Genomic DNA, 20,551 nt, shown 5'->3' on the forward strand with positions numbered 1-20,551 from the left:
AAATACAATGAATCAAAAAAAAAAATGCAAGCTACCTCCTTGAAATGGAACGAAAAGAAATTTCCAATCCATACAGTTTAAGACTTTTGCTCTTCTCCGCCTTCCTCGCCCGGCCCACCAATCTTTTCGGGAGAGTTTGTAGACGAAGACGTCGTTTCGCCTTCCTCTCCGGTTGAACCTTCTCCGATCGTTCCCAGTTCTCCACCTTCCCCTTGACCATCGGCACCCTGATCAGCCGTCGGAGTGGAAGAAGTTGCCGATTCCGAAGTCGAAACCGAAGTATCGCTCTTTTTTCCACGTCTTTTCTTCTTGTGTTTCTTCTTCGTCTCCTCAGCAGCTTCCGCTTCCTCTTCGATTTGGCTATAGTTGGGCGGAAATAGAACAGCGCATTCTTCCTGGCCCTCTACTGCGTTCTGACTGAGATAGCAAGGCCCAACCGCGGTCAGAGCCAACATTGCATGGCTGGTGGCCTTGGCGACCTTCAGAATCAACTTATCGTTAACGTTCGGCTTCAAACGGACATAGCGCTCAGCCGTCTTTGCAATAAGCTCTGCAGTCTTTGGATCTCCGGAGGTGAAAAAACCATGCGCTATTACATCTCGACTGTATTTACCGATCACTTCGAAGACATCTCGCTTCTTGTATGCATCGAATACCATACAAATGTGCGGCGGTTCCGGAACCGGGTCCGGTGGGAGGAATTCGGCTAACTGTAATGAAAAATCGTTCATTTTAAATTGATTTAACTAATTCATACATTATTGCCTCACATGTCTAAACAGCAAATAGAACAACGCGGCCGTTGCTCTGCTATTGGTGGGACTCCACACACCCGGGACGTACATTTTGGGACAGCTTTCTTCATCGAACGTTTCCTTGGAGGACGTGCTTTGCGACGATTCTACTGAAATGGTAGATCCTTTCTTCTTCTGTGGGGGATTCTTGTCCACCGCATTCCATTTGCCATCATTGGGATTGTAAATCATTTCCAATGGTTCGATCAACGGCGGAATAACTTTCTCCACATTACCATCGCTGTCCAACACTTCGGCAGGTTCGGTCAGAAAGCGGACAAAATCGCCGATGACATCTTCGGGATCACGCGTCACATCATCTTGCCGTTTCCAGACGTACGCCTGAACTTCTTTGTAGAATATTTGTTCGAAAACTTCGTCTTCCATTCGATTTTCACAATCGAAATGAAGCACTTCCAGCATCTTCGGGCTCAAATGGACCAATCGTTTTTCCTTAAAATGGAGATCGTGCTTTTCCGCCATGTCGTTCAGTTTTTTGTACACATCCTTGTGCACATGCGGCATGAACAAAGTGATTCCCATGTCTCTGATATTTTGCATAATCGTATCCGTCACGAAGATGATGTAATCTCTTCGTTTCTTGATGGCAGCCTCTTTCTCAATCCTCTCGGCCTCATCTTCGATTGCCTTTCGCGCATCTTCACGTTCCTGTTCTTCTGGGGTCAGCTCGTGCAGTTGGAAGTACTTTCGTTCGACCTCCCCAGCGCGACATTTCAGTTCGGTGTCCAGCTCTTCGGTGATAAGATTGATCAACTTCGGAACGTTGGTGCCAAACATGAGGTTAACGATTTTACCATGCTGTTATGTGCCCCATATAGAAGAAGAAAGAATCAACAAAGTAAGTAACACAAATTGAAGTAAATTGTTTGATTTTTATTGGTTTACATTGGGCAGAGGGCATAAAGCGCACCGCCCACCCCAAGTATGAGCACATTTTCACGGTTTTATGGCACAAACATAGCGAGAAAGGCCAATAATAAATGCTCTGTGCCTGGTAGCTAGCTAGTTAGATACGTATATATCCGGAGAACGTTTGCGCGCAAAATGAGAAAAGGCATCATAAAAAAGTTTTTTGATTTGTTTGCGAATCGAGCCGCGACGTAAGTCAGCCTGCAGCTAGCGCGCGACTTCATCGTCCTTTTTAGCATTTTTAGGAAAGTGAATACGGACAGAGCTCGCCTCGTACCGTATGAGCAATTGATGGGGAAGAAGCCAAGGAAAATGCAATGAATTTTCAAATCAATTTTCCAGCCTCGGGTCGGAAGGCAAGATGTGACATTTTCGTAATTGGAATGTAACAGCGTTTGAATTAATTTCCTTTTTGCGTGCTACGGCACATGCATGCAACACTGAATCAGTGTAGCACCGATGTGTGGAATGCTAGTAGTACAGGTTTGTTTAATCGTTGTAAATGCAATGACTTTACAGGACGGAAAGAGGATTTCGGAAAAAGTTTCTTTTTGTTTTCATTTACAGGTAAGAAAGCGGTAGAATTGCTGAATCAGTGGTTTTTAATGGCAAGTCCATCAAATGTTGTTCACTTTTTATTTACATTAACTTAATTGACCATGAATTGCTGAAATAGTGGTAGCAATAAGGACTTACATACAGGACTGTTACAGCTGGCGCTTAATTTGCGTTGGGCGTGGATTTTTTTTATTAAGTAATTTTTATAACTGTTTTTTTACTTTAAAAAAAGGCAATTGATAAAAATGACGGCTTGACGTTCAGCAGATTTTTGATCAATATTGTAGACTAGAGTTGTAGAAATTAAGGCATTCGAATGGTTTATTATTCCTAATTTAGAAAAGTTAAGGTTTGAACTTATTTTTTTTAAAGAAAGCTTTTGCTCTTAAAAGTTTTAACCCTGGAAAAAAATAAAAACATACAACAAGGTTCTTTGAAGCCCTGTAAATGTTTTAATATCGTGGATGCATACAAAAATGTGGAATCAGGACAAGCAGTTTTATAAAAGTTAATTTAAAGGGTGATACGGTCAAAATTTGGTCAATATCAACTTGACGTATTTCTTTCAATTTTGCATTTAAAAAACCTGAACACCCCTCATTTTGAAGGTGTGTGTGTGTAGAATGTTGCTCCTATTTTGATTTTGGAATTCACTCTTCAGTTGTCAAAATGCCGTCCAAGCAAGAAGAGCAGCGTATCAAAATTTTGCTCGCGCATCGCGAAAATCCGAGCTACTCGCACGCAAAGTTGGCAAAATCGCTAAAAGTTGCCAAATCAACCGTTACAAATGTAATTAAAGTGTTTGGGGAACGTTTGTCGACAGCCAGGAAGTCTGGATCGGGGAGAAATCGAAAACCGGAAGCCGCTGAGACGACAAAGAGAGTTGCCGGTAGTTTCAAGCGAAACCCTAACCTCTCTCTCCGAGATGCCGCAAATAAGCTGGGTGTATCGTCTACAACCGTGCATCGAGCCAAAAAACGAGCCGGACTATCGACTTACAAGAAGGTAGTGACTCCAAATCGCGATGATAAACAAAATACGACGGCCAAAGCGCGATCCCGGAGGCTGTACACGACGATGCTGACGAAGTTTGACTGCGTGGTAATGGACGACGAAACCTACGTCAAAGCCGACTACAAGCAGCTTCCGGGACAGGAGTTTTATACGGAAAAAGGAAGGGGAAAGGTAGCAGATGTTTTCAAGCACATGAAACTGTCAAAGTTCGCAAAGAAATATCTGGTTTGGCAAGCCATCTGTACCTGTGGCGTGAAAAGCAGCATTTTCATAGCTTCCGGGACTGTCAACCAAGAAATTTACGTGAAAGAGTGTTTGAATAAACGTCTGCTGCCTTTCCTGAAGAAACACGGTTGTTCCGTACTGTTTTGGCCGGATTTGGCATCTTGCCATTACGGTAAAAAGGCCATGGAGTGGTACGCCGCCAACAACGTGCAGGTGGTTCCCAAGGACAAGAACCCTCCCAACACGCCAGAGCTCCGCCCAATTGAGAAATACTGGGCTATTGTCAAGCGGAACCTAAAGAAGACCAAAAAAACTGCTAAGGGCGAGCAGCAGTTCAAGGCAAACTGGCTTTCTGCGGCGAAGAAGGTGGACAAGGTGGCTGTACAAAATCTGATGGCAGGGGTCAAGCGTAAGGCCCGGCAATTCGGATTTGGAAAAGCGGAAGCCTAACTGAATATTTTTCCTGAATTTTATACTAATTGAACTTGAAAAAGAAATTTAATTTGATTTTTTAAATAAACGATTTCACCGATTTACACGCGTTTTCCCTTGACCAAATTTTGACCGTATCACCCTTTAAGAGAACTGAAAAATTAAAATGTAATACTAAGAAATTGGTTGACGGTAAAACCACAGACAAACAGACATAACACTCGCAAGTTGTTCATCGAACAAGCATTTAACGGTCAATTTAAAAGTATCGTAGTTGGTAGTACCGCCACCTGTGGCGCGCATAGTCATTTCCCTTGAGTTTGACGTTTACACACTACCGCTATCTGTTCAGCGTACTACCTACCACAGTGTACTCAACAGATGGCGGTAATGTTTTAGCGACGATGTTTTACAGTGATAAATATTCAATGTGTTATGTCTGTTTGTCTGTGGTAAAACTATCAACAGAAGAGCCAGAATGGGTATAGGATTAGTTTCTACTGACATTTTTTGAAGGGTGAACATAATATTCCCATCAATGTAGTATTTAATTTGAATTTGAATTTAATTTGAATGCCCTATCTTAACCCCTGGGCATTGTCATAACCTTGAGGATTGCTTAACTGCAACCAGGTCCCAGGGCGTGTCTGTATCTTTACATTATTAAAGATGCACATTAGTGATGCCAGTTGTGATGTAGCGGACCAAAAGCTTGTTGGAATTTAACTAATGGCCAACATTAAATAATTGTGTAGTTTAGAATTATAATTTTGACTATGAATTGGTTTTCGAAATAAATGAGTCTAATGGGTGCAAATAAAAAAATAAAAATATTTTTGGTTCAAAACTTTTGGAATGCGACATCACACAGGACTACCTTTGAATTTGGTTTGATCGAGTGGCGATTTTCTTTTCGTTAGATCAAGACGATGAAGCTTTGAAAAATACAACGATATTAACTATCTGCACGCTGGATTAACATATAGCCATGCTAGAGGGATAGAACATCATTTTATTTTCATAAAAACAGAACCATCATAACAGATTATCAGGAAAGTCCTTTGGGATACGCGATCACGGAGAAGAAGAAAATTGGAAGACCATGATTCACTCACATTCTGTAACAATCATCACGAAGAGCGTCCAGACTCTGACTGGAATAGTGAAACAGAAGACCTAGTTCCTTCAGATTTCTCCGGATTCAGTGATGAGGACCCCATCACGAGAGGAACCGATTCTGGCGAAGAAGTCGGTCCGAGGCAACGACAATAACAACCCACAAAGCACACCCAGTCAACCGATGATTTAGCAACACAATTAAGCCCAGAATTTCTTATGTAAGTGTTCACACAAGCGTTCTATTAACATGCTACCCCAATAGATCCCTATTCAAATGTGTTAGCACTGCTAACTTAGCAGTGCCTTTTTAACCACCATTGGTTGTCTCTTCTGGCGTTCTAGTAGCGTACCTATTGGACAGAGCAGGCGCAGCCAACTGAACCCCCAAACGGCTGCAACCTGTGGCCTGCAAGAAAATAAATACATTGGACGCCCTATTATGAAAAAAAAAATCACCAGATCAGGACTTAAGTAGATATCAAAGTATATGTATGGAAAAAAGGAAAGCTAAAGCAGAAGAGGTTTTTAAAGAAGAAAGTTACGAAATTTCGTTCGTTTGAAATCATTCGCGTTCCCTTAACTTCAATCTACCTGGTGCAAAAACAACTATCAAAACATAAACAATTATCAAAATATTGCTTGCAATGGATAGGTATCGAGTAAACTAGAAGATTAAATCCGGAGTGATTTGAGATTTGGGCGTAATTGCATTTGTAAACAAACACGTCAATCGGCGATTTCTCGCGAATAAACGCTCAATCTCGAAAACTAATAACACTAGGAGGTAGAGGAATGATTCCTCTATCATTTGGTATATTTTGCTTATGAGATTAAGCTTTTATTCAAGAGAAATCGGCAATTGACGTGTTTGTTTACAAATGCAATTACGCCCAAATCTCAAATCACTCCGGAAATGTATTTTCCAACCAATTCGAGTATGTATATGGCATCAAATCTGGTAGTAAAAGTTGGTGCACAGCAAAAAAGTGAGGTTATAGGACGCCACTGTTTGAAGTAGTACGTTAAATCTCATCTTTCTTTACCGGATTTTTAAGAATTTTCTTATTGCACCTTTATAATGTAACTGTAATTCAGTGCATATTCCATGCCTTCCGCTAAGTTGACGTATCTAGGGACCAACCCCCAGGACTATGCACCTACCGTCCTCCCCGTGCGATACTCTAGACTCATATGGATGGTCGCATCCGGATCCTCCCCTGGGTAGGCTCATGTGTCCGTCCAGGTTCTAGTACATTTATCTATGCATGGTTGAAGCTAATACTATTTAAATTTTCTTCATTGTGAAAAATTGGTTTGATCTGTGTTGGATAACAGCAATTTCATATGTAATACTAGTTTTACAGAAATAGTAATTTCTTTAAAGCAAAATATTTCAATCTTAATTACTGCAAAACTGCTATTTGAAACCAGATGCTCTAAATTTAGCATAACATAATAATAAGCACCCAATTTCATTACTTCATTATGATGGCTACCAAGCCTTTGGGATTTTCCTTATTAGAGAGTTGAATAGATTTTACTCCTTTAGTTTACTTAAATCTTTGGTTTTAATTAGTTAGGTAGGTTCCGATTCAACACATTGTAGTTTCATTTTTATACCTGTGATCTTGACTTTTATACCTAGGGGATGAGTACTTAAGGGGGTTAGATTTTGAATAGTTCTTTAGTGGGAATGACACTGATGAAGACTGCACATTGTAGTCGAAATACGTATCTGTCATGGATACCAAAATTAATTAAGTGGAATTAAATGGAAGATAACCTTTTTGCTGTTTTATTGAAGCATTCTGCTAACAACCCAATTTCATTACTTCATTATGATGGCTACCAAGCCTTTGGGATTTTCCTTATTAGAGAGTTGAATAGATTTTACTCCTTTAGTTTACTTAAATCTTTGGTTTTAATTAGTTAGGTAGGTTCCGATTCAACACATTGTAGTTTCATTTTTATACCTGTGATCTTGACTTTTATACCTAGGGGATGAGTACTTAAGGGGGTTAGATTTTGAATAGTTCTTTAGTGGGAATGACACTGATGAAGACTGCACATTGTAGTCGAAATACGTATCTGTCATGGATACCAAAATTAATTAAGTGGAATTAAATGGAAGATAACCTTTTTGCTGTTTTATTGAAGCATTCTGCTAACAACCCAATTTCATTACTTCAATAAGCACGATATTTTTCCAAATTGAATTATGTAAAATAAGTTGTTTGATTATCAGTCAAGATATGAAAGTAGCTATTCACCGCTCAAACTATGGTGTGATGTCCATTCACCGCTCATATTTTTTAAAAATGTGTTCAAAAAGTTGACAAAATGAGTTCAACACCAGCTCAATAACTTACAAACCATATAATATATATGACGAGACACTGAAGAAGTTTGTAAGTAGTAAACGAAATACGTATCTGTTTTAGTTTTTTTTTAAAGTGATAGTGAAAGTGAATAATGAATTAGTAAAAGTGAAAGCGATCCAATAGTAGTAGAATTAAAAGGAAAAACAACGTAATAAGGTATACGATTAAGGTCTGTATCCACAACACTGCGGACACATCAAAACTTAAGTAAAACACACATTTCACATTATATTTAGATTTTACTGCCTATAATTGCATATCAGTCCCAAATGGATATTCGTCAATTTTAAGATAATAACGCTATCCACTATAAATTGACATCTACTTTCATATCAAGTGATAAAAGTACGGACTTTGATCATGAAAAATGTGAAAAACATCAAGTCAGTTTGTCCCATCAAGCAAAGTAATTGCATATCAGGGGGAGAGGTAGCTCATCGATTCTTCCGGTTCGCCTCCTAGCATCGTGCTATAAGGTACCAGACGATAACCAGGGTAGTTGATCGATAGCTCGATGACGTCATTTCGTTGACGTCTGCAATGGGAAATTCTCATAGCAGGCGTTTTGAATAGCAACTATCGTGGTAACTCACCGATTACCTGTCGATCTGCCAAATTTGGAAAGACGTCTGCATTGAATTGTTTATTGTGTAGGGGTAAACAATAGTTGCAATTTCCAAACCTACGACTGGATGCCTTCCTTCAAATAACAATTGAAGTGCGGTAAAAATCGGTAGAACTGTTTCAAACACACAGTTGGTACTTGAACGGGTCGGTTTTCATCTCTTTTTGCCAGTGGTGGCGGGGGGGGGGGGACACACCCCTCACCATCCCTCTCCAAAGGGGGAGTTTGGTAAAGAGAGATGAAAAAACCGATTTGTACCTTCCTTAAAAGTTGTCCTAGTTCGCTATTCTAATACATATATACAATCTTCACACTGCCTTACTCTAACGGAACTATCAACTCTATGCTTTCATCTACTCCATCTATCGTATAAAAATTACCACTACAAAAATATCTAGTAAATTAATATGATTTTTAGAATATTTACATTCAAATTGAACGTCGAAATCTCCTTGTTGATTGTGTGTAAAGTATTTTTTTTTTGGGAAATTTCGATGCCTTCTTCGTCTTGAAATACTCAGCTGTAGCAATTTTAGCCATAGCAGAGTCAGTTCTGGAAGCTGCTTGAAATCCTCCAGAACATAAGCTTCATCGTATTAATATTCTTAAGAATGAAACAGAAAGCATCTGGCAAGATCAATACTCACAAATTTCATCTGAAAAAGGCAAATTTCACTTTGAACATGCTAAACAACCTTCTTTGTCACCCTGGTTTCCAAAAATGAGCTTTGAAACTTTAGACACCATCATGTTATCACGCATCAGGTCGGGACACATGACAACAAAGGACAGACTAGCTACATGGAAACTGATTCCAAATGATCGTTGTGACCAATGTGACGTGACAGAGAACCTATGGCACATATTGTACGATTGTCCAAAATACCATTCGATTAGAACTGGGTTTCCAATTTTATTAAATAACACTCCCATTCAATTAATTCAAGCCAAAAAAATTAAGCAGTATATACGGCAATAGTTGAATACCTGATAACAATAAAACAGAATGTTTGAGTCTTAAGGATTAACTTCGAGTTTTGATAAAAAAAAAATACATATAAATATATCCAATGGAACATTAACATAAACGAAGAGTATTTACCACTAAAAACACTAAAGGGGCATCAAAAGTTCGAGTTCGTTTCAATCGATGGTTTTGGAAACACAAGACTATTCATTCACAAGGCTTTATGAATCGATAGGTCTGAGCCAGATGACAGTTAGAAAAAAAAGCTTCATCGTCCATAACAACGCATGAAAACTTCGTCAAATATTCGCAGTAGAAGCGTCGAGCCCGTGATGTTGCTGTCAAATTATGTTTGTCGTTGCGATTAGGAACTGTTTTTACTTCATACAACTTCATCCTCAAACGCTGTTTTATTTTTTTTTTAACAAAACCAGACATTCCTATTTTACGAGTCACCATTTGAACAGAGAGATTCAGATTTTCCTTCAATATCCTCTTCACCTTTCGGTCCATGACAGGATCAGCACGTCCAATGTTTTTATCACTTCTCGGTTCCCTCTCGGCCGTCAGACGTTCCGAAAATGATTTGAGCACACCGTCAATAGTGGGTTTAGGTAAATCAATTTTTTAAATTCCCGTATTTTTTCTTTCCTTTATTTAACGTTCCGCAATCTAGTGCCAATCACCGACGGACATCGATTGCCATCCATTGACAGCAATTGAATGTGCAGGAAGGCAGCTTCCACACCTGCGTAGGATATCGCACCCATTCAAACACACATAGGCCGGGACCAACGGCTTTACTTCCCTTCCGAAGGAAGACATGACCAGAGATTTTTATGCCTCAGAAAAATTCCACCGACCTCGCCTAGGATTGAACCCAGACCCATTGGAGTGAGAAAGCAGTTACGCTTACCACTACACTACCAGCGCTGGCTAAGTTCCCGTATTGACAAGTAAGAATTTGCATTACGTCCGTACAAATCCGGTCGCGCACGTGTATTTCATTCGTCGCCAGCTTGAACACTAAACATTGAATGTAAACACCAATAGTATTTTTCATAATTCATTTATGACTCCCAGCTATACTTCAGCAAAATGTTTCACTCCTACGTGCAATAGAAGAAATGGCTCTAATGTTGGCCTATGGATCTAAGATTGGGCCCATCGCTAAAAATCTGCTATTTATCAATTTTAACTAGATGAACGCGTCATTGGGACGGTACTAATGGATATTTTTGGTCGCTATTGAAAATTTAGTCGATTGCTGAATTTATTTATGGGCCCAAATTAGGGGCATTTAGGCCAACATTACATCTATTTCCCCTATTTCAAAAGTTACAGTGATTTGAAGGTGTCCGGATTAATGTGGATGCATACCTTAAGGGAGTAAATGTATCATCTTCAGTAACTTATTTTCTTGGTAGTAGGGGAAATGACGGCTTCGGCATGACAGACTATTTTCGGCAACCCAAATTGAAACACTTACGAAAACACTTCGCTGAATGCATGCAAACGATTCTTTATGCTTTCAGCTTCAATTTGACTATATTTTTACCACTGAGAAAAAGCAATCTAGCAGGGTTTTCTTGAAATGAAACACACGCACTACAAATTGTAGCTGATTTCGAGTTGCCGATAATAGAACAGCAGATTTACATGCAGTTCAAATGGAACGGTTGCCGAAGAAAAACTGGTTGCCGACAATACTCGCTCTCACTAGAGAAGATTGGAGTTTTGACAATTCTTTTGACTGAAATTGTTAGAGCAGCTGGCAGCAAAAGATTGTAAACAAACCAATACTGCATATGTGTGCGTTCCATAGAGAAAAAGCCCAGGTAACAATTTGATGCTTAACAAGTGTTGGTTAATCGATTTCAATTCAGCCTTAGATTGAATAATTGCTGTACATAGACCACGTTAACCTTTGTCCAGCATTTAAACATCTAAATCTGGTGATTTAAATCAGCCAAAAGCTTAATAGTAAAATACATTATAAGCTTTTTAAGGCATTAAATAACAGTATTTTTCAACCGTTGTTAAGCCTTCTAGTTTTATTTCAAAAATAATAATGGCGGACCGCTTCATATCTTATCTTATGCATTTATATGGAACTGCTTTAACTTGTTGCTGACTAATTGGATTAACATATTTGTTAATATAAGTCTAAAAATTACCTTTGCATTTCGGGATTCGAACCGGCAGTCGCTGATTCATAGGCGTCAACCATACCTACTGGGCCATTTAGGCATATGTGAGGTAAAAGATATGATCATTAACTTGAAGCATGTCAAATTTAAGTTGAATAACAGCAACCGGAAGAGTATTATACAGCAATGCAGAATTGTAAGCAACAACTGATGACAGTTAAACATTCCTCTCATTTTCAAGTGCAGTTAACACAATGTGGACAGAAGTGCGTGATTTATTTTGATGGTCATTTGGATGCTAACTTAGTACTATAATTGAGTAATATTTGTGGAACGCGGTCTGCAACTTCAGTAAAATATAACAGACAAAATACAGGATTATAAATGTATACTTCCGACGTCGTCGCAGCCTACATCTACCTGGAGCTATTCCTAAAAATCTCCTTTTTCTTGTCTCTACTGCTGCCACTGCCTGTTAATAGAAATGTAGGCAGTGAATTTAGTAGAACTAAAATGCCGGACATGTAACGAGTGACACAGACACTGACGACATTTAAGGTGATTCCCTGTAGCGTCCATTTTCGTGTTACACTTCGCAATTCCACATGTAAAATAATGAGGATTCTGTGAACGCACGTAGCTGAAACTACTACTTGTTGTTTGCTGCGGAGAAGCAAGCAATGTCTGAAATTTGAAGATGTATAACCCGCGTAGATCTTGAGTCGTGTGCTCTTGAAATTGCGAGGTGTGATGGAAAAATGGACTCTACAAGCTATCAAAATATGTGTTACGCATTGCTGATTTGTGGAGTTGTGTTAAGCTTAAATAAGGCTTGTTCAAGCTTTGGATCAGCTAACCTATTGAGGTTGGATTATGGGGATACAATTCGCTTCATGCACTATTAACCAACTATATATTCAGCCTGATGTTAATCAGCTTTGTACACCTTAAATCAACCAATAGTCAGCTTCTGTTCTTAATGTTCAGCTTGCATTGTTACTTGGGAGGCTATAGAAAGAAGGTCGCTGCTTAGGTTGCCGAGAATACGTAACTTCCCCTATATTGGAAATAATGGAAAACTGGATAAAACTGAATTAAAAAAAATTAAAATTAATTCAGGGTTTTAGGAAGACTTCAAACTTTTACTGTTTGGCTTGCTGCGTCTAATCGTCGCATCACTGTTCTGTACACACTAAGATTATTTTACCGAAATCTGTGAAATTTTACCGAAATCTCTACAGCTGAACGTTCGGTAAACAGCTCGGTGATTTTTCACAGATTTCCTGTAATTTTTCACAGACATTCCGTGAAAAATTACAGGAAATCTGTGAAAAATTACCGAACGTTCAGCTGTTGAGATTTCAGTAAAATTTCACAGATTTCGGTAAAATAATCTAAGTGTGTGTATCATAAAACACGATAAATAGAAAATTGTGATAACTATTCCTAAAAATTATGGATTCATTTAATGTTTCCGCAATTTTTGCGACTGAAAGTTCGAATGTGGAGCTCCCACTATTCTTTTTGTTGATTGCGATGTTTGGTAGATATTGCGGTTAAAAAAAGCACGATTATGTTATTTTGACCCTAAAAAATCATGCTGTTATTATTTTTGAACTCCAATTGTAAAACTCCTCACCGCTACAAACAGAATCGTAGTGATAGAGCACAGGCAGCGAATCCAAACAAATAAAAGAGACAAAACGACTGCTACGACTACCATGACAAACTCCCACTGCAACACAGCTCGATCGGAGTGGAAGAAGGATAATGATATATTGCAAGCCTGCTTTGTTGCAATATATACGGTAGAGGACAGAGCTTGATCGGAATCGAGAAAAGACACAACGAAAAAATTCTCTTCACACACGTGTATCATATTTTCGGCCTTACTTCGTGAAGCAGCTTGCCAACAATTTGGTCGTTTCCTTCTGCCGACACGAACCAGCTGTGTTGCATAAATTAATAACTTCATTCGAGCAGTTAAAATGACATTTACTACCACTCGAACTTCAAAATAAAAAAATATTTTGAGATTTTTTATTCCACATCCACGAGAAAAGTAGCCACGATTTGAGCGTTTCATTAAAAAATAGTAATTTGTTGGTCCAGTTTTGAGAAATCGTTGGTAGAAAGATACGCCAAAACTGCTTGACAGAGTGGTTCATTGTTTGTCATAAAGAAAAAGGAAGTAGATTATATCATTATTGCTTTCCATTTCTCACATAGCTTTATCGTTTGGCTTGTTGATCGTTTGGCTTGTTGATCGCTTGTCACTTGGAGATATTTTTGTTTCCTTGAGAACAGGTAATTGAAATCTTAATTAAACAGCATAGTGTTTCACACTGCGAGTATCAATACAGTCCACATGCAACAATTTAGCTCCATAGACATGCAAGCAAAATGTTTTACAGCCATGCTTGTAGGTATGTTCCACCTATTTTCCATTATAGATCATGTCACTACTAGTCAGCAAGCACAAATCGTCTATTTATCCGCAAAGTGCTTCATTAGCCACGGATGATGCCCGAAGCGTAATTTGTACAGTGTATAACAAGTAGAAAATCAACACGTGATACATACAACAACACACCACCGACCGTCGACTGGCTCTATTCAGTTCATTGTTGCATGATCCATTATTTTATCCTTTTGGCGTGTGATGCGTTCTGTTGGCATACTATCCAGCTGATGGAAACATCTTGTGCACGCGGAGCGATAATAATAGCATTTCACACATTTTCTTCTATGGGCTAGCGAGCGGAACCTGCTTTCCTGAATCGCGTGCAAAGCCTATTAATGGTTTGGCATTTATTGGTATTATGTCAGAGAATAGAGAAGGCACTTCAACCTGGCGGCGTTCTCGGACGAAACGAAACAAGGATCTTGGCCGGAATCACGAAGGCAACCGTTAGGAATCCTCTTTCCCAGGATAATCCTTTCCTTTCACACCGGTTTTGTGTGAAGGTAATTCTTCTGACATCGTTGGTCACATCGCATGACAAGAGCAACAGTTTATGGTGGCAGGTATACACATGTTAGCTACCATATAGCTATTGTTTATGCAATCATGCATAGATTTGAACACTGGCATTTGCTGAAATGTGCTTGTTGCCTTGAATCTACTTTAGCGTCCTGATATTGGATCCGTGCATAGAAATAGAAGGGATACATTTGTTGATCAATTTTTCACTAGCGATTCGTGAAAGACCTCCCATTGCCTAGTCAGTACAGATGCGGCTAAAAAGCAAAAAACCATACTGGGAGGTGGTGGGTTTGACGCTTGCCTGATATTTTTTTTTATGAAACATGCAAAATTTTGAAAATCAAAAATCATAGCACAAGAGCTATTCAACTTTTTAAGCTATTTATGAGTTAGATTTTGTGACATTTTTCACAGAAAATGATTAAAAATGTCTCGGACAGTATAGTACAGTATGAGTATAAATTACATGAAACGTATTAACAAAAAGTCCAAAAATATAACCAAAAGTTATTGTACCAAGATTTTTGTCAATCATAAGTGTCCATAATTTCAAACCTTTTCAAAAGTTTTATTTTTTTATGAGATCTTTAAAAAATCCAAAATCGGACAAGGACATTTTAATATATGTATTATAGTACGTTCGGACTATAGCTGTACTATCTTGCAATGAGCACTCAAGCATAGGATTTCCAGTGAAAACAAAATGTATGAGTGCTCATTGCAAGATAGCCTATATAACATGATATAAGCCATAGTCTGAACGTACTATTAAGGTTTTAAATATTGTTTTGAAATTTTTACTTGAAACTACTAAAAACATGTTTTTGTATATTTTTCCCATGAAAACATAATTTTTTTCTACAACTTCAGACTACAGACGTTATATCGATCAGAAGTGCCGTTTCCATCCTAAATTCAAAGAAGCCATTTTGAGTTTTTTACAAGATCAAAAATGGCCGAATTTCAGCAAATATGTGAATCATTGCCAATCACAAACAATTATGCAAAGTTTCAAGAAAATCGGATAGACTCGAGTTTTTCCGATTCGTCATTTGGCGTGGAACTGCTCAACTGTAGAAGTGCATAAAGAACAGTGTGTTGAGGACAGGCGCATAGTTCCAGTAGAGGAAGGAATGACGCTAACAGGTGCTGTATCCTCTGCGTTGAGTTTTCAATGAACTCGTTTATTCTTTGGTCGGTTCTTTATTATGATAATTGATTGCCTCGCAAAAACAGGGTTGTCCCAATAAAAATGTTATTGCTTCAGTAAATCAATAAAACAAGCTAGAGGCAGCATTTTCCATTGTTCTGTTTATCCGATGGATTTCAGCCGTTCATAGTGAAATGCGTTTCGTGCGAGATTTGACCCTTTCACAAGAAGAGAAACCTTTGTTGACAGTGCCTGAAAGACATGACTTGCGAGACCGATACTTGAGTATATTTGCAAAAGGAGTTGGGATGGTTCATAAAGAGTAGCTGCTTTCCATGTCAAAACAATATTAATACAACTCATTAGGGGTCGGATGTAAATGAAAAGAATTTCTTTCAATTTGTTTGTAGATAAGTAGGTACCTGGACGTTTCAACGTATAGCAACAAATCATCATTATGTTTGCGATAGAGCTGATAGCCATATAAAACGGAGAGAGAAAAAAAATGTAATCTTACCGAGGCGAACAGCCAGGTTGGTTCACTGTTGTTCCGGAATCTCTTCAATGCTTCGATATCATCGGATTTGCACTGCGAACGAGACGACAACAAACCAACAAAACAATAAACTTGAATGACGACGACACGGATAGAATGTGTGAGTGTTTGAGGAGATTGCACGGCAGATAATTAAAAGAAGATTGATTGCACCCGTAATTAGTTCGGATTTTAATCTGGTTGATGTTTTAATTTGCTCGATTTGGTCATTCTTTCACTCTATCGGAACCTACCACTGCCAGTTGGAGATTATCGCCACCCAGCTCTAGTTTGATTTTCTTCAGGCTGCCTACCATACCGGTACAAGGACCGCACCAATCGGTATAGACATCCATGACTACGCCGGGAATGCGGAAGTGGAAAGAGGGTAATTGTGTTATCGTTGCTATCCAGCAGTTTGAATCGAATTGAACAAAGCGAGGAAACAACCATACCCAACAAACCATCACGTTCCAAGAATTTCTCAAACTCCTCATCCGTGTTGATTTCCGCCTGTAACTGCTGAACTCCTCCTTTCTTAGCCATTTCGAATGCTCTGTGAAATTTACACTCTCAAACACTTTGGAAACACTGGAAATTTAGAACGGTACACCGGACAGGAAGAAAACTAAACCGATTCGCTTCGAAGTCGTGACTCAGAATGGATTTCCATCACAATAAACAACTGCTAACGGTAGCCAAGGGAACGATACGCGGTGCCTTGGTCGGTCTCCTGGCGTTTCGATTTGCTGACGTCACTGTTTTGTTGCCTTTTGTTGGATGGAGGTAACTAACGGCATTTAGGACGATAAAAGCTCGATAAAGGCCTTCTCCTGGCACGTTAGGTTAGGATTTGGCATAATAGTCTGCAAAGGTCAAAGCTGTTGTGTCTGTCTAATGATTGATGGTTGGACTTTGCTTGTATTGTGTAATTAAAGAAAGAAGGCGATATTCAAACCATCCCTTGATGATTTCTAGTGCTTTGTCCTGAGTTCAGCGAGTCATGTTGATGCAAGGGGCTAGACATCTACGTAAACTTATCATTTGCACGGTTATTTATTGATATTTATCATGATATCTATGCAGTACTATTCGGGATTATATAAAAGTTATCTAATTTTCAACAGAAAGATTTTTTATAGCTACAATTGTTGTCATCTTGCCCCTTGAGTGGAAATAATTGTAGGAATATTCTTACATTCTCTCTATTCAATTTTTCTCGCAGTTTAATTTTTTTGTATAATTGTTCTTCAAGCATGCGATCATAGATAATTCCGGGAAGATTCTGTAAGCTTATAGAATTATTTAAATACAGATCAAAATAGTGAAATTTTATTCGAGTTTCGTTAGCGTGGCCATGAGGGTGGTTCAAAATATCGATTTTTGTTGAAGCAAAATTCACCCAAAACCACTCTCCAATAGATTTCAAAATATTTTCTTCAAAAATTCATAACATGAAAACTATTGATCTGATAAAAAAAGCCTCAGAAGAAGTTGTAGGCAGGGGAAATGTTGGTTTCGGCAATACCTTAACCTATTATCGTCAGGGGGTAAACAACGTCATTGAGAGCACAATTTTGGCATGTGGATACATTGTGTTTCAGCGCATCTATTGAGTGCTTTAGGACTTAAGGTAAGGTAAGGTATTGCCGAAGCCAACATTCCTCTAATTAAATTATTTTTGAGGAAAAAATACTCACAATGAAAAATTTTCACGTCCGATTGACGTGAAAACATAGGTGGTTTTTTTTTTTTTTTTTTTTTTTTTTTTTTTTTCTTTGGTTTGTTTTTTTTCGTCGATCTTGTTTTCCGTGCTGAGCACCAATGCTACCGACGTGCCAGGAAGGCAGCTCCCACACCTGGACCCTACCTATCGACCCATCAACTCATGAACCGGGGACCAACGGCTTTACTTCCCATCCGAAGGAAGGCGTGATCAGAGATGTTATACCTCAGAACATCCCGGCGGCGCCGACTGGGATTGAACCCAGGCCTGCTGGGGTGAGAGGTAATCACGATAGGTGGTTTTCGTCCACCCTATTTTTCACGTAACTTTTACCGAAATTGCACGTAGCCGATAAAATTCAGCTTCAATTATCTACGTGATTAGTCAGGTAAATAAAACCTGATTTCCACTTTCAGCTAACGTGAAATCGCGGTGAAAACTACTGGACATCTGGTAACTTTTACGTGACATTCCGTTTTGTTTAAAATGCTTTTCATGTAATTGGTACGTGAATTTTTAATGAGAATAATGGGCATTATATATAGAAGCAGTCAATATTATGCAATTTTATCGGGAAGATATAAATTTCACGTGTTTAAATTAATATTTATATCTACTCATAAAATTGTAGAATATTGACTAGATGATTATTATAAGGTAGAAACGTGTATGAGTTTTTTTTTAATTTCTGACAAAATATTAACACCTTATCGTTCCAGTTCCTCATCCGCTGTGAAGTCATGAACCCGCTGGTGATCAAAAACTTTGAGAAGCTGCTAGAGCGGAATCCTCAAACACGATTTATGAGCTTGTACTACGAGTACATGACTCTGGACATCGGCCCCTCCTCGTTCAACCCCAATCGCGCTGTCTCCCATCATTTCAGTTGTTCATCCGTGAGATTCGATCTCACAATGAGGCAGGAGATTCAAGGAATTCCAGAGCCTCACCGTTCCCTGATTGTCCCAACTATTTTTGCGAACAAATACCGCCACGTCCCCACCAAGAAGAGATTTTTCACAGATGGGTCGGTGATAAATGCGTCCACTGATTTTGGAGTATTCTAAGATCTTCATAGCACCTCATACCTTCAAAAGCCGTGTTCGGTATACGTTGCTGAACTAGCAGCTATATCGTACACGTTAGAGCGTATTGCCTCACTTCCACCTGACCATTATTTCATTTTTACGGATAGCCTAAGCTCCCTGGAGGCTATGCGTTCAATGAGGCCGATGAAGCACTCGGCGTATTTCCTCCAGGAAATACGATCGTCATTGAGTGCTTTATCAAACAGCTCGTATGTCATCACCTTGGTATCTATGGGTCCTTTCTCATTGTTCTATCCCGGGCAATGAGAAAGCGAACTCGCTGGCCAAGGTGGGCGCTATGGAAGGCGATATTTACGAGCCCTACTGGCAACAAAAGTGGAATGATGGTGATCTGGGAAGATGGCTACATTCTATTGTCCCACAGGTGTCGATCAAACCCTGGTTCAAAGGGTTGGATATGAGTCGTGATTTTATTCGTGTAATGTCCAGGCTCATGTCCAATCACTGTTCGTTAAACGCCCACCTCTTCCGTATTACGCTTGCCGACAGCAACTTGTGCCCCTGTGGAAACGGTTATCACGACATCGAGCATGTTGTTTGGTCCTGGTCCTTGCATCATGAGGCGAGATCCATTCTGTGTGATTCCCTTAGGGTCCGAGGAAAACAACCCTTTAAGCCAATTAGAGACGTCTTGGCTTGCCGTGATATCGACTTTATGAAGCTTATTTACGACTTTCTTAAAGCTGTTGTTGTATGTGTTTAATGTTTTGTGTTTTAGTCATCCTTTACGTTTAAGTTTTAAAATAGTTCAAAATGCTTTCCCTTGTCCTCTCTCCAAATGATCAATAAATGTAATCCCTAATCTCGAGTAAACCGCGAGTAATCGGCCCCCGTTCTACTAACATTAGTTGTAAGAAAATGATATGCACACACAATCATGTAAAAAATATTCGGCTCCGCAAAGCTAACGCATTTAAGCCTTGACAAATAAATGGATTATAAAAAAATGCCCTAAAAGTAGTCGATTAATCATATCAGAAAGTTATCGGCTTCTTTATCGATTAATAACTAATTAACTTGAAGTTTAATCAAAAAGTGTTCTTCAGCAATGTTGTGACTGATAAAATTTCACATAAGCAGATAGCAACCTTTTCCCTAAATCATTATGGCCAAGAGTTAGGACATTGAAAACATGAAGTTTACTTTTCCCTTAGTAATTCCCATAAAAAACTTCAAAGGGCCAGTGCAGTATGAGTTCGCCACCAAATAAACGCAAATGTTGGGAGAATGATCAGGACTTGATTTAGAATCGATTGAGCTTGGTGGAGCAAAATCGTTATTTTGAACCACCCTAGTGGCCAGCATGCCCCACTTTTCCATTCTCTATGACCTTTGATTTTGTTTCGTAGTTCCTTGCTTAGTTAAATATTGCCATTTCAGGGAAAAAAAATCAACGCAACATATTATTAAAGCTAATAATCCATCGCCAAATGCTATTTTTTCTCTGAATTGGCAATATTACATTTCCGTCAAGATCCAAGTCTGGTCCTCCATTTCAATATATCATTGCAATTTATATATTTATCTAAGTAGGTAAATGAATTGGCTCCTGGCAACCCCCGAAACATAGGAGTAATACATATGGGTCATTCCACGCCAAGTAAACGAGAAAAAATAATGCCAAAGTGTAATTGACCTCTTCTGATTTGGACAAAATTTAGAGGAGATGTTTATTTTATTCTAAATTTTAAGAATCCAAATGTTTGTGCCGTTCGATGCACCCCTCGGTCCAGAAGGGCATTTTTTTTAATTTTCGTGATTTTCAAGAAAGGACTACTTTATTTTATTATTATCTCCGGAAAGAATAAAGCTATGAATCTAAACATGAAGTTATTTTTTTGTACAGTATT

At 38.8% G+C, this 20,551-nt stretch overlaps 1 protein-coding gene across 1 annotated transcript; it reads right to left on the reverse strand.

Moving 5' to 3' along the window:
• Positions 1-7: 7 nt before the first annotated feature.
• Positions 8-16,518, reverse strand: LOC135704344 (thioredoxin domain-containing protein 3 homolog). Its single transcript, XM_065225782.1, has 5 exons — positions 16,322-16,518; positions 16,121-16,224; positions 15,849-15,920; positions 771-1,613; positions 8-710 (listed from the first exon to the last, which is right to left on the reverse strand). The coding sequence occupies exons 1-5, from the start codon at positions 16,410-16,412 to the stop codon at positions 78-80; spliced, it is 1,743 nt and encodes a 580-aa protein (XP_065081854.1). The 5' UTR covers positions 16,413-16,518; the 3' UTR covers positions 8-77.
• Positions 16,519-20,551: the final 4,033 nt, after the last annotated feature.

Source organism: Ochlerotatus camptorhynchus, unplaced genomic scaffold (genome assembly GCF_037179485.1).
Source record: "Ochlerotatus camptorhynchus isolate MF236.1 unplaced genomic scaffold, CSIRO-AGI_Acam_v1.1 ptg000234l, whole genome shotgun sequence".
Lineage (NCBI taxonomy): Eukaryota > Metazoa > Arthropoda > Insecta > Diptera > Culicidae > Ochlerotatus > Ochlerotatus camptorhynchus.

Excerpts from the sequence above, each read along its gene's own strand:
- LOC135704344 (XM_065225782.1), bottom strand. The coding sequence starts at position 16,412 with ATGGCTAAGAAAGGAGGAGTTCAGCAGTTACAGGCGGAAATCAACACG. Across the intron at positions 16,225-16,321 it reads GGAACGTGATGGTTTGTTGG|TCATGGATGTCTATACCGAT; the intron begins GTATGGTTGTTT and ends TTCCCGGCGTAG. Across the intron at positions 711-770 it reads TCTATTTGCTGTTTAGACAT|TTAGCCGAATTCCTCCCACC; the intron begins GTGAGGCAATAA and ends TTTTCATTACAG.